Source organism: Bombina bombina, chromosome 9, assembly GCF_027579735.1.
Source record: "Bombina bombina isolate aBomBom1 chromosome 9, aBomBom1.pri, whole genome shotgun sequence".
Classification (NCBI taxonomy): Eukaryota; Metazoa; Chordata; class Amphibia; order Anura; family Bombinatoridae; genus Bombina; species Bombina bombina.
The window spans coordinates 152,386,021-152,401,538 of NC_069507.1; the positions used below are offsets into that span (position 1 = coordinate 152,386,021).

Below are 15,518 nucleotides of genomic sequence, written 5' to 3' on the forward strand. Positions count from 1 at the left end.
TTCAAGTGTTTCAAGATTTGGGTATCATGGCCCTTTAATACCATCAATATAAATTTGAAAAGTACTGTTTGTATGTTATCCGTTTAGTCAGATTATGTTTGTTTATAAATTTGACTTACATGAAGATTAGACCACATTTGGGTAAGTGGAGCGTAATTAATGCTTCCCCTTGATCGTTAATATCGCTAAAGGTTAACTTTTGCACGCTTCCTGAAGCACTGGTATTACAAGATGAAAGTAAATATTTTGCACTCGCACAATACCTGATGCGCGCAAAAAGTTAACCGGAAGTTATTGCATTTGCGATATCATATTCACCCCATTGAATTCAATGGAGCAGTGATACTAAAAAAACATAACAACTATACTCGCTCGTTAACCACATCACAATAAGCCTCTCTAATAACCTTTAAAGTGCCACATCCCTGCTACATTATTAACCCCAAAACTGCCCCACACCTCATAGCAAACTAGCCCACTACACTATTAACCCTTGAGCCGCACCCCCAAAGCAAACTACCACCGCTACACTATGAACCCCTAAACCATCACACCCCCACCAGAATAGCCCCTAGTCTACTAAACCCCTAAACTGCCACTACACCCAAAATAACCTCTACTCTATTAACCCCCTAACAATCCCCCAAGACCCCTTACACACATGCCCACACATATATATATACACAAACATACATACACACAAACATACATATATATAATACAAATATACATGCATATACACATGCACACACATATACACACAAACACACATGTCCACACATACACAAACATGCACCTATACACACACTAATTGCGCTAGAAGTAAATGTGCGCGCGTCGAGTTGTGCTAGTATTATGAGTTGAAAGTAAAAAGTGTGCGCTCTCCCGACACACACAAACAGTTTACTTTTAGCGCAATTTGAATATTGCGTGCGAGATAACCTATTTCCCCATAGAAGTCGATGGAGAGAAAAAAAAAAAAAAAACCCTACTACCCTACTCACACGATAACCCAATTGCATGTTCTCAAGTGCGCTAGCCCGACATGAAAATATGAATATTTCACATTCCAATGTTCTTCACCTAGCAGAATATGTTCTATTTATTCATAAATACATATTTTTAAATATATCTGATGGTATTTTGGTACAATATATAATGTAGCTATACCTATATACATGATTATATATAGGAATAGATATATATATATATATATATATATATATATATATATCTATTTATAAATATATAGAACATATTATGCTATGTGCATAACATTGGAATGTGAAATATTTACAGTAAATACACAGTATAACACTTTTTTAAATATGAATATTGTATAAATGTTTTTTCATGTTTTCATTTACTTAACGACAACGGGCTCCAATGCACTTATATATATGTATTTATATGTGTACATATGTCTGTAAATCTTTAGATATGTATGTCTATTTTAAAGCCCTTTGCTTACCTTTTTTCTAACAACTGAGACCTCATATCTTTGAGCATTTATAACTTTTGTGTTCAATAAATTTTATTTTATATTTTTTATTAAACAGTGTTATTATGAGTGTAACTATACTTTGTAATGTATTTTTGATATGTTTGTTTGGCATATTTATTATTGTATTTCTAATATTTAGCACTATAGAAAGGCACTTGTCTAGTTTGCATGGTACAGCCTGTTGTGTAGTGTTATTTTTTCCCCACACTGATGACCCATGTTAACGTTTCTGTATAGTGCACGCCAGCTCAGTCTTTTTTCCTCGCTACAGTAAACAGAGTTGTCTGTGCAAGGGTTAACAGGATTTTATTCTGCCTGTCAGACTGCAAGTAACAATCCCCTTTGTCTTCTGACTTCATTTACTTGCTGTTTGTTTGTCACTGTTTGGAGGGAGTAAGCTTTAACAAATCTCCAGAGCTGGGTATGTTAGCTTATTTAGTCTTGTAGAGACTTTCTGTTACAGATCAAAGAAAATTAAAGTTACAAACAACATGGGTAAGACCAGTCAATTTCCAACCCTACAGTAGCTCTATGTATGGAATTGTTGGGTTTGACAATTGCAGCATCAGATGCTATTCCATTTGCTCAATTTCACAAGACTTCTTCAACTCTGCATGTAAGTCAATACTGCAAGGACTACACTCAGCTTTCTCAAGAGATCTTTTTTGATTCCACAACAAAGCAATCTGTATCTTGGTGGATAGATTATCAGTCCATTTCTCTGCGGGCATCCTTTGCCCGTCCAATTTGGACGCAAATCTTAGGTTGGGGTGCAGTATGTGGGTCCAAGAGAGCACAGGGAGTTTGGTCTCTTCAGGAGCCAAGTTTACCAATAAATATCTTGGAACTCTGTGCTATCTTCAGGGTCCTTCAGGCTTGGCCTCTTCGAAAAGGTTTATCTGCAATTTCAATCAGACATCACAGCAGTGGCCAATATCAATCATAAAGGAGGAACTCATACATCTCTAGTGACTAATGAATTTTCTTGAATTTTAACTTGGGCAGATAACAATCTCTGTACAATTTCTGCAATTTATATTCCAGGTGTGAACAACGGGTAAGCAGTTTATATTTTAGTCCCCAATGCTTGTGAATGGTCTTTTCACCCAGAAGTTTTCAATTAGATTGTAGATCAATGAGTTCTACCAGAGATAGACCTTATGGCTTCTATTTTCAACAACAAACTGCAGATATTTTGCAAGATCCAGGGATTAACAGGAGGAGATTGTAGATGCTCTAGCAGCTTCTTGGTCATTTTGTCTTGCTTACATATTTTATCCAACTGTTCTGCTGCCAAAACTGATAGCTCGGCTCAAACAAGAGCTCTCATTAGTAATTGTGATTGCTCCAGCTTGGGCACTCAGAACTTGGTTTGCGGATCTGGTACAGATGCTCAGTTGTTCTCTGTGGTCTCTTACACTAAGTCACGACATACTGTCTCAAGGAACCTTTTATCATCAAGATCTTGAGTCTCTCAACTTAAAGATTAAACACCTAACTTTAAAACAGGGAGGCTTTTCTGATGCTGTTGTTGACAACTTAATTCAGTCCGAAAGCCTTTTAAAAGAAAATTTATCATAAGATTTGGAAAGTTGTTCTTCCCTGGTGTGAAAAACAATATTTCAGCTGGCATTTCTTAAGAATTCTTTGAGAGGGCTTAGATAAGGGTTTATCGGTTAGCTCTTTAAAATGACAGATTTCAGACCTTTCTGTGTTACACCTCACGAAAACTGCCAAACTTCCTAACATTCATAGCTTTGTTCAAGCTTTAGGGGTCGATTAACGCAAGCCTTCAGTCTTAAGACCGCTGCTCCTTAACTGGTCCGCTGCCTCTGAGCGACGTACATCAATCCGCCCACTCCTATACGATCGAGTTGATTGACACCCCCTGCTAGCGGCTGATTGGCCGCATATCTGCAGGGGGCGTCATTGCACAAGCAGTTCACCAGAACTTCTTGTGCAATGTTAAATGCTGACAGTGTATGCTGTCACCATTCAGCGATGTCTGTTGGACATGAAACACTACAGCGTATCATGTCGGACAGACATTGATAAAACGGCCCCTTCTTCTGTATAAAACCAGCGATTAAACCATTTTCTCCTCCTTGGAATCTTAATTTGCAGGTCTCTCGTTTTGAGCCTATGCATAGTTTGGACATTCAGCTTCTGTCTTGGAAGGTATTGTTTCTTTTAGCAATATCATGTCAGTAGTTTCTAAATTGTCTGCTCTTTCACGCAAGTCTCCTTATCTTGTTTTACACCCAGATAAGGAGGTTTTAAGGACAAAATGTGACTTCTTACCAAAGGTGGTTTCTTCTGATGACATCAATCAGGAGATTATAGTGCTTGCCTTTGTCCTAATACACAAAATCCCAAAGAAAGACTACTACATAATTTAGATGTGAGAGCTTTCATTTTCTACTTGCAAGCTACAAAAGATTTTAGACAATCAAATAACAGAATTTATGTTTACCTGATAAATTTCTTTCTCCAACGGTGTGTCCGGTCCACGGCGTCATCCTTACTTGTGGGATATTCTCTTCCCCAACAGGAAATGGCAAAGAGCCCAGCAAAGCTGGTCACATGATCCCTCCTAGGCTCCGCCTACCCCAGTCATTCGACCGACGTTAAGGAGGAATAATAGCATAGGAGAAACCATATGGTACCGTGGTGACTGTAGTTAAAGAAAATAAATTATCAGACCTGATTAAAAAAACCAGGGCGGGCCGTGGACCGGACACACCGTTGGAGAAAGAAATTTATCAGGTAAACATAAATTCTGTTTTCTCCAACATAGGTGTGTCCGGTCCACGGCGTCATCCTTACTTGTGGGAACCAATACCAAAGCTTTAGGACACGGATGAAGGGAGGGAGCAAATCAGGTCACCTAAATGGAAGGCACCACGGCTTGCAAAACCTTTCTCCCAAAAATAGCCTCAGAAGAAGCAAAAGTATCAAACTTGTAAAATTTGGTAAAAGTGTGCAGTGAAGACCAAGTCGCTGCCCTACATATCTGATCAACAGAAGCCTCGTTCTTGAAGGCCCATGTGGAAGCCACAGCCCTAGTGGAATGAGCCGTGATTCTTTCGGGAGGCTGCCGTCCGGCAGTCTCGTAAGCCAATCTGATGATGCTTTTAATCCAAAAAGAGAGAGAGGTAGAAGTTGCTTTTTGACCTCTCCTTTTACCTTGAATAAACAACAAACAGGGAAGATGTTTGTCTAAAATCCTTTGTAGCATCTAAATAGAATTTTAGAGCGCGAACAACATCCAAATTGTGCAACAAGCGTTCCTTCTTTGAAACTGGTTTCGGACACAGAGAAGGTACGATAATCTCCTGGTTAATGTTTTTGTTAGAAACAACTTTTGGAAGAAAACCAGGTTTAGTACGTAAAACCACCTTATCTGCATGGAACACCAGATAAGGAGGAGAACACTGCAGAGCAGATAATTCTGAAACTCTTCTAGCAGAAGAAATTGCAACTAAAAACAAAACTTTCCAAGATAATAACTTAATATCAACGGAATGTAAGGGTTCAAACGGAACCCCCTGAAGAACTGAAAGAACTAAATTGAGACTCCAAGGAGGAGTCAAAGGTTTGTAAACAGGCTTGATTCTAACCAGAGCCTGAACAAAGGCTTGAACATCTGGCACAGCTGCCAGTTTTTTGTGAAGTAACACCGACAAGGCAGAAATCTGTCCCTTCAGGGAACTTGCCGATAATCCTTTTTCCAATCCTTCTTGAAGGAAGGATAGAATCCTAGGAATCTTAACCTTGTCCCAAGGGAATCCTTTAGATTCACACCAACAGATATATTTTTTCCAAATTTTGTGGTAAATCTTTCTAGTTACAGGCTTTCTGGCCTGAACAAGAGTATCGATAACAGAATCTGAGAAACCTCGCTTCGATAAAATCAAGCGTTCAATCTCCAAGCAGTCAGCTGGAGTGAAACCAGATTCGGATGTTCGAACGGACCCTGAACAAGAAGGTCTCGTCTCAAAGGTAGCTTCCAAGGTGGAGCCGATGACATATTCACCAGATCTGCATACCAAGTCCTGCGTGGCCACGCAGGAGCTATCAAGATCACCGACGCCCTCTCCTGATTGATCCTGGCTACCAGCCTGGGGATGAGAGGAAACGGCGGGAACACATAAGCTAGTTTGAAGGTCCAAGGTGCTACTAGTGCATCCACTAGAGCCGCCTTGGGATCCCTGGATCTGGACCCGTAGCAAGGAACTTTGAAGTTCTGACGAGAGGCCATCAGATCCATGTCTGGAATGCCCCAAAGTTGAGTGACTTGGGCAAAGATTTCCGGATGGAGTTCCCACTCCCCCGGATGCAATGTCTGACGACTCAGAAAATCCGCTTCCCAATTTTCCACTCCCGGGATGTGGATAGCAGACAGGTGGCAGGAGTGAGACTCCGCCCATAGAATGATCTTGGTCACTTCTTCCATCGCTAGGGAACTCCTTGTTCCCCCCTGATGGTTGATGTACGCAACAGTCGTCATGTTGTCTGATTGAAACCGTATGAACTTGGTCCTCGCTAGCTGAGGCCAAGCCTTGAGAGCATTGAATATCGCTCTCAGTTCCAGAATATTTATCGGTAGAAGAGATTCTTCCCGAGACCAAAGACCCTGAGCTTTCAGGGATCCCCAGACCGCGCCCCAGCCCATCAGACTGGCGTCGGTCGTGACAATGACCCACTCTGGTCTGTGGAATGTCATCCCTCGTGACAGGTTGTCCAGGGACAGCCACCAACGGAGTGAGTCTCTGGTCCTCTGATTTACTTGTATCCTTGGAGACAAGTCTGTATAGTCCCCATTCCACTGACTGAGCATGCACAGTTGTAACGGTCTTAGATGAATGCGCGCAAAAGGAACTATGTCCATTGCCGCTACCATCAACCCGATCACTTCCATGCACTGAGCTACGGAAGGAAGAGGAACGGAATGAAGTATTCGACAAGAGTCCAGGAGCTTTGTCTTTCTGGCCTCTGTTAGAAAAATCCTCATTTCTGAGGAGTCTATAATTGTTCCCAAGAAGGGAACCCTTGTTGACGGGGATAGAGAACTCTTTTCCACGTTCACTTTCCAGCCGTGCGATCTGAGAAAGGCCAGGACGATGTCCGTGTGAGCCTTTGCTCGAGGGAGGGACGACGCTTGAATCAGAATGTCGTCCAGGTAAGGTACTACTGCAATGCCCCTTGGTCTTAGCACAGCTAGAAGGGACCCTAGTACCTTTGTGAAAATCCTTGGAGCAGTGGCTAATCCGAAAGGAAGCGCCACGAACTGGTAATGTTTGTCCAAGAATGCAAACCTTAGGAACCGATGATGTTCCTTGTGGATAGGAATATGTAGATACGCATCCTTTAAATCCACCGTGGTCATGAATTGACCTTCCTGGATGGAAGGAAGGATAGTTCGAATGGTTTCCATCTTGAAAGATGGGACCTTGAGAAATTTGTTTAAGATCTTGAGATCTAGGATTGGTCTGAATGTTCCCTCTTTTTTGGGAACTATGAACAGATTGGAGTAGAACCCCATCCCTTGTTCTCTCAATGGAACAGGATGAATCACTCCCATTTTTAACAGGTCTTCTACGCAAAGTAAGAACGCCTGTCTTTTTATGTGGTCTGAAGACAACTGAGACCTGTGGAACCTTCCCCTTGGGGGAAGTCCCTTGAATTCCAGAAGATAACCCTGGGAGACTATTTCTAGCGCCCAAGGATCCAGAACATCTCTTGCCCAAGCCTGAGCGAAGAGAGAGAGTCTGCCCCCCACCAGATCCGGTCCCGGATCGGGGGCCGATATTTCATGCTGTCTTGGTAGCAGTGGCAGGTTTCTTTGCCTGCTTTCCCTTGTTCCAGCCTTGCATTGGTCTCCAAGCTGGCTTGGCCTGAGAAGTATTACCTTCTTGCTTAGAGGACGTAGCACCTTGGGCTGGTCCGTTTTTACGAAAGGGACGAAAATTAGGTCTATTTTTTGCCTTGAAAGGCCGATCCTGAGGAAGGGCATGGCCCTTACCCCCAGTGATATCAGAGATAATCTCTTTCAAGTCAGGACCAAACAGCGTTTTCCCCTTGAAAGGAATGTTTAGTAGCTTGTTCTTGGAAGACGCATCAGCCGACCAAGATTTCAACCAAAGCGCTCTGCGCGCCACAATAGCAAACCCAGAATTCTTAGCCGCTAACTTAGCCAATTGCAAAGAGGCGTCTAGAGTGAAAGAATTAGCCAATTTGAGAGTATTGACTCTGTCCATAATCTCCTCATAAGGAGGCGAGTCACTATCGAGCACCTTAATCAGTTCATCAAACCAGAAATATGCGGCTGTAGTGACAGGGACAATGCATGAAATGGGTTGTAGAAGGTAACCCTGCTGAACAAACATCTTTTTAAGCAAACCTTCTAATTTTTTATCCATAGGATCTTTGAAAGCACAACTATCCTCTATGGGAATAGTGGTGCGTTTGTTTAAAGTAGAAACCGCTCCCTCGACCTTGGGGACTGACTGCCATAAGTCCTTTCTGGGGTCGACCATAGGAAACAATTTTTTAAATATGGGGGGAGGGACGAAAGGAATACCGGGCCTTTCCCATTCTTTATTAACAATGTCCGCCACCCGCTTGGGTATAGGAAAAGCTTCTGGGAGCCCCGGCACCTCTAGGAACTTGTCCATTTTACATAGTTTCTCTGGGATGACCAAATTTTCACAATCATCCAGAGTGGATAATACCTCCTTAAGCAAAATGCGGAGATGTTCCAATTTAAATTTAAAAGTAATCACATCAGATTCAGCCTGCTGAGAAATATTCCCTAAATCAGTAATTTCTCCCTCAGACAAAACCTCCCTGGCCCCCTCAGATTGGGTTAGGGGCCCTTCAGAGATATTAATATCAGCGTCGTCATGCTCTTCAGTAACTAAAACAGAGCATCCACGCTTACGCTGACAAGGGTTCATTTTGGCTAAAATGTTTTTGACAGAATTATCCATTACAGCCGTTAATTGTTGCATAGTAAGGAGTATTGGCGCGCTAGATGTACTAGGGGCCTCCTGAGTGGGCAAGACTCGTGTAGACGAAGGAGGGAATGATGCAGTACCATGCTTACTCCCCTCACTTGAGGAATCATCTTGGGCATCATTGTCATTATCACATAAATCACATTTATTTAAATGAATAGGAATTCTGGCTTCCCCACATTCAGAACACAGTCTATCTGGTAGTTCAGACATGTTAAACAGGCATAAACTTGATAAGAAAGTACAAAAAAAACGTTTTTAAATAAAACCGTTACTGTCACTTTAAATTTTAAACTGAACACACTTTATTACTGCAATTGCGAAAAAACATGAAGGAATTGTTCAAAATTCACCAAACTTTCACCACAGTGTCTTAAAGCCTTGAAAATATTGCACACCAAATTTGGAAGCTTTAACCCTTAAAATAACGGAACCGGAGCCGTTTTAAGCTTTAACCCCTTTACAGTCCCTGGTATCTGCTTTGCTGAGACCCAACCAAACCCAAGGGGAATACGATACCAAATGACGCCTTCAGAAAGTCTTTTCTAAGTATCAGAGCTCCTCTCACATGCGACTGCATGCCATGCCTCTCAAAAACAAGTGCGCAACACCGGCGCGAAAATGAGACTCTGCCTATGCTTTGGGAAAGCCCCTAAAGAATAAGGTGTCTAAAACAGTGCCTGCCGATATTATTATATCAAAATACCCAGAATAAATGATTCCTCAAGGCTAAATAAGAGTTAATATCAATCGATTTAGCCCAAAAAATGTCTACAGTCTAAATAAGCCCTTGTGAAGCCCTTATTTACAATCGTAATAAACATGGCTTACCGGATCCCATAGGGAAAATGACAGCTTCCAGCATTACATCGTCTTGTTAGAATGTGTCATACCTCAAGCAGCAAGGACTGCAAACTGTTCCCCCAACTGAAGTTAATGCTCTCAACAGTCCTGTGTGGAACAGCCATGGATTTTAGTTACGGTTGCTAAAATCATTTTCCTCATACAAACAGAATTCTTCATCTCTTTTCTGTTTCTGAGTAAATAGTACGTACCAGCACTATTTGAAAATAACAAACTCTTGATTGAATAATGAAAAACTACAGTTAAACACTAAAAAACTCTAAGCCATCTCCGTGGAGATGTTGCCTGTACAACGGCAAAGAGAATGACTGGGGTAGGCGGAGCCTAGGAGGGATCATGTGACCAGCTTTGCTGGGCTCTTTGCCATTTCCTGTTGGGGAAGAGAATATCCCACAAGTAAGGATGACGCCGTGGACCGGACACACCTATGTTGGAGAAAATGTGTTTATTCATTTCTTGGGTTCAAAGGCCAGAAGGCCACAGTCATTACGTCTTGGCTAAAACTTTTGATTGACCTTGCATAACTATTCCATCAAGGTTTAATGATGACAGGCCAAAGATGCAACTGGCCAAGAGAAATATGCACAGAATTAAAATGAACTGGCTTTTACTTTACTGTTTTTTAGATAAAAAAAAAAATCTTATACTCACCTTGTTTTAGTTTCTTTCCACCCCCCTCCATTGTAAAAATTGGGTTTACATGCTGTTTATAAATGTCTGAATAATGTCAGTAGGTTACGGTTGGATAATTTAAATTTTAGACAAATGTTGATTGGATATCATTCAAAGGGACAGTCTACAATAGAATGTTTGTTTTAAAAGATAGATAATCCCCTTATTACCCATTCCCCAGTTTTGCATAACCAACAGTTATATGAATATACTTTTTACCCCTGTGATTTCCTTGTATCTAAGCATCTTCTAATAGCCCCCTGATCACGACTTGTTATTTATCATCTATTGACTTGTATTTAGTACTGTGTTGTGCTAAATCTTAAATAACTCCTCGGGCGTGAACACAATGTTATCTATATGGCCCACATGAACTAGCAGTCCCCTGTTGTGAAAAGCAAATAAAACGCATGTTATAAGTGAAACAGGCAGAAATTTAGAGGTTTAAATGTTATAAAGTATATTAATATAACAACGATGGTTGTGCAAATCTGGGAAATGGGTAGTAAAGGTATTATCTATATTTTTAAACAACAATTTTAGTGTAGACTGTCCCTTTAATTTGATTTTATAATATAGTTAAATTAAGATTTGTAACCAATGAATAAGGCTAACATTTGATTAAAAGAAATGACCATATTATTATCTACAATCTTTATCTTTACATAGTTTTGAGAACCATATTTTAGATATGATTCTGAAATTATTTCATGTTTTCCACACAAAATGATAGTAGAACTCCTCAACATTGAAACTTCTGTTCATATGGACGGATGCCAAAGGAAATTGGTAGGAGTCTTCTTTTAACATCTAACTATGATGTTTTTGTGTGTTAGTGATATAGCTCTTTCTGATATACTGATTAAAATCCTGGTGAGATGCGTTGAGCTTTTACCTTTTACGAGTATTCAACCTCCAAGAAAACGTTATCGTATTACATGGGTGCCCTTCTTTGAAGAAAGCATATGAAGCGTGGTGGAATTCAACTCCTGATTACTTTTCCTTTTGTACTTAATTTGTGAGCTCTATCACAATATTTTGTCTTCTCTTTGAGGTTGATTGAAGTGATTTGTGGAACAACCACTGATTCTCACCCTGGTAAGGTCATATTACCATAACTTGTTAAACATTTTTGCATTAGTAAATGTATTAAATATTAGACATATACTATTAACTGTTATTTAACTAATGGTACCTTTTAGCGATACCACTATATATTTATGGTTTTCTTAATTACCATATACTTATGTCCAAACCCCCCCAAAAAACTCATTGTCAAAAAAAAATAAAACATTTAATATCCAAACAAAAATGTTTTTGAGAGTAGACAACAAAGTAAAATACAAAACATAATATATTAAAGTTCTGATATTATAACAAAGTGCTTGTGATCCATTTTAATGTTAAAGCTTTTTGTAAAATGCTTAAATATCTTCAAAATCTTCTTCTGCTCGGTTGTAGGATAGTAATGTATCATCTAACCCAAAGCTATCCATTAATTCAGTAAGGGTAAGTCTTCTGTTCTCTGTTGATAAATTTGCTTGGAGTTCATAAATCATACACTGGCAAGCTTTCCTCCATTTTTCTATCAATTTCTGTAGCTCAGCTAAGTTGTTCTAAAGATAAAAAAAAAGGTGGCAACAAAATTAGAATTATATTTAAATATAACATTAGGGACAGAAACGGTCAAAATTAAAAGGGAAGGTAAACACCTTGAGATTGTTATATAAAATGGTTAATTATGGACAGCTTTGTAATACAGTTTTCATCATTTATTTTGCCCCCATTTCATGTAATTGTAGCTCTGAAAATTTAGAAATTTCTAATTCTCAGAACATGAAATGCATGTTGCTGATTTCTCAAGGTTAACTAACTGTACTACATATATCTGTCCCTAATTGGCTTTACTTTTATGAGATTGTATTGTCTCAAGAAGAAGCAGGGGAGAGAGGCCGGATTGATACACATCCCTGAGAGAATACAGCACCACTATACTATGTTCTTCTATTTCTAAAATCAGAAGAGCATAATTAATCTATTTGGAGGTATTTCCTTTAGTTACACTAGTTTTGTAGAAACCGTTATAAAGAAAACTGAAAAAAAAAAAAAAAAAAAGATTGTTTTTTCATTCCCCCCATGTATTCAGTATTAACCCCTTAACGACCGAGGACGTGCAGGGTACGTCCTCAAAAAAAAGGCAGTTAATGCCTGAGGACGTACCCTGCACGTCCTCGGTGTGGAAAGCAGCTGGAAGCGATCCTGCTCGCTTCCAGCTGCTTTCCGGTTATTGCAGTGATGCCTCGATATGGAGGCATCCTGCAATAACCCCCCTTGGCCATCCGATGCAGAGAGAGCCACTCTGTGGCCCTCTCTGCACCGGACATCGGTGGCCGGTATCGTTGGTGGGTGGGAGCAAGTCTGGGAGGCGGGTGGGCGGCCATCGATGTACCCAGTGGAGTGGAGGGGGGCGGGATCGGGGGCGGGAGGGGCGGGAGCGCGCACGGGAGCGCGCGCGTGCACGGGGGGCGGCGGGCGGGCGCGTGCACGGGGCGGGAGCGGGAGGGAACCGCTACACTACAGAAAAATCAAGTTTAAAAAGTACTTGAATTAAAGTGTAAATAACAGCTAATTGATGTGGAAGGGGTGGGGGGTTGATCTTGGGGGGGGGGGGGGGGGAAGCTACACTGCAGAAAAGGGTTTTTATTTTAAAAAAAAGGCACATTATTCACTAAACTGGGTACTGGCAGACAGCTGCCAGTACCCAAGATGGCGCCCATTAAGGCAGAGGGGGAGGGTTAGAGAGCTCTTTGGTGGGGGATCAGTAAGGCTGGGGGCTAAGGGGGGATCCTACACAGCAGCATATGTAAATATGCTAAAAAAAAAAAAACCCAAATATAGCTTTTATTTTAGTACTGGCAGAGTTTCTGCCAGTACTTAAGATGGCGGGGACAATTGGGGGGTGGGGGAGGGAAGAGAGCTGTTTGGGAGGGATCAGGGGGTCTCATGTTTCAGGTGGGAGGCTGAGCTCTACACTAAAGCTAAAATTAACCCTGCAAGCTCCCTACAAGCTACATAATTAACCCCTTCATTGCTAGCCATAATACACGTGTGAAATGCAGCGGCATTTGGCGGCCTTCTAATTACCAAAAAGCAACGCCAAAGCCATATATGTCTGCTATTTCTGAACAAAGGGGATCCCAGAGAAGCATTTACAACCATTTGTGCCATAATTGCACAAGCTGTTTGTAAATGATTTCAGTGAGAAACCTAAAATTGTGAAAAATTTAATGTTTTTTTTAATTTGATCGCATTTGGCGGTGAAATGGTGGCATGAAATATACCAAAATGGGCCTAGATCAATACTTGGGGTTGTCTACTACACTACACTAAATCTAAAATTAACCCTAGAAGCTCCCTACATGCTCCATAATTAACCCCTTCACTGCTGGGCATAATATATGTGTAGTGCGCAGTGGCATTTAGCAGCCTTCTAATTACTAAAAAGCAACGCCAAAGCCATATATGTCTGCTATTTCTGAACAAAGGGGATCCCAGAGAAGAATTTACAACCATTTAAGCCATAATTGCACAAGCTGTTTGTAAATAATTTCAGTGAGAAACAAAGTTTGTGAAAAAATTTGTAAAAAAGTGAACGATTTTTTGTATTTAATCGCATTTGGCGGTGAAATGGTGACATGAAATATACCAAAATGGGCCTAGATCAATACTTTGGGATGTCTACTAAAAAAAATTATATACATGTCAATGGATATTCAGAGATTCCTGAAAGATATTAGTGTTCTAATGTAACTAGCGCTAATTTTGAAAAATAATGGTTTGGAAATAGCAAAGTGCAACTTGTATTTATGGCCCTATAACTTACAAAAAAAGCAAAGAAGATGTAAACATTGGGTATTTCTAAACTCAGGACAAAATTTAGAAACTATTTAGCACGGGTGTTTTTTGGTGGTTGTAGATGTGTAACAGATTTTGGGGGTCAAAGTTAGAAAAAGTGTGTTTTTTTCAATTTTTTCCTCATATTTTATAATTTTTTTTATAGTAAATTATAAGATATGATGAAAATAATGATATCTTTAGAAAGTCCATTTAATGGCGAGAAAAACGGTATATAATATGTGTGGGTACAGTAAATGAGTAAGATGAAAATTACAGCTAAACACAAACACCGCAAAAATGTAAAAATAGCCTTGGTCCCAAACGGACAGAAAATGGAAAAGTGCTGTGGTCATTAAGGGGTTAAATCCCTATTTATTACTATTTTATTTACCCATATAGGGTATCACTAGGAAAGCCTGTTTGTTAAAAAAAAAAAAATGGTATATAATAGCGGATAATTATGGTGAAACCAAAATGGCTTGTGTCATTTAAGAATGGAAACTGGGAAGATCTCTTGTCCTTAAGGGGTTAAATGTACTAGTTAATCTACTGTGTACCTGGTTATTTTGCTACCAGGAGACCAGTGAACTGCCTGAATCACTGTACACTGCAAACTGTAGAGTTTCCATTTGTCAATGTGTTCTAGACTTCTTGATCAGTTTGAATACTTCACTGAGGCAAATTTTTTTTTTTTTTTTTTTATGTATGTTTTATGCCGCTAGGGACATAAGCACAAGTCTATTGATGCCCTTGCAGCCTCTACGTTTTCCCCTCCATATCCTTACACTGATCCCTGTGTAACGTTACTTACGTCAGTGTTTCTCAACTCCAGTTGTCACGTACCCCTAACAGGCCAGATTTTCACAATATATTAACTAGAGCACAAGTGAAATAATCAGCTGATCAGTAACCATGGCTACTAAACTGCTCTTACCCATCAGATGATTATTTCACCTGTATTCTAATTAAGATAACGAAAATCTAACCTGTTAGGGGTACTTGAGGACTGGACACTGACTTAAGTGATCCAACAGCTGTCTAATCTAGTAGTATTTGAGAAAAAAATATATAATAATTTATATATATATATATATATATATATATATATATATATATATATATATATATATATATATATATATATATATATATATATATATATATATATATATATATATATATATATATATACACACACACATACATACACATATATATACACACACACATATACATGTGTGCGTGTGCATGTATATCTATCTATATATCTACATACATATACACACACACGAATATACATACATGTTAGCTGACGAATGTGGAATTAGGCAGCCCCTTGTTGACTTCGGGTCTTTTATGGATTTGCACAGATCTTAGTGTGGTGATCTTTGAAAAGTATAAATCCAGCTCAGAAAAAGAGCTAAAGTTAATGAGGTGCTGCTTAGTTCCGCATTCAGTAGGAAGCTGCCGAATGCCCATGTCTAATAAATACACATACATTTGTTTTAGTAGCATTATATATAGTAAAAATATTTCCACTTGCATAAATTCCCCAACAGCTT

General features: G+C 39.8%; 1 protein-coding gene across 2 annotated transcripts in view; it reads right to left on the bottom strand.

Annotated features, from left to right (window-relative positions):
• Positions 1-11,339: 11,339 nt before the first annotated feature.
• SFR1 (SWI5 dependent homologous recombination repair protein 1) overlaps positions 11,340-15,518 on the bottom strand; it is a 31,169-nt gene continuing 26,990 nt past the window's right edge. For both annotated transcript variants that reach the window (XM_053691715.1, XM_053691714.1), the window contains one exon: positions 11,340-11,675. In XM_053691715.1, the coding sequence (XP_053547690.1) occupies positions 11,484-11,675 (192 nt within the window). In that variant the 3' untranslated portion in view covers positions 11,340-11,483. The remainder of the gene's footprint in view (positions 11,676-15,518) is intronic.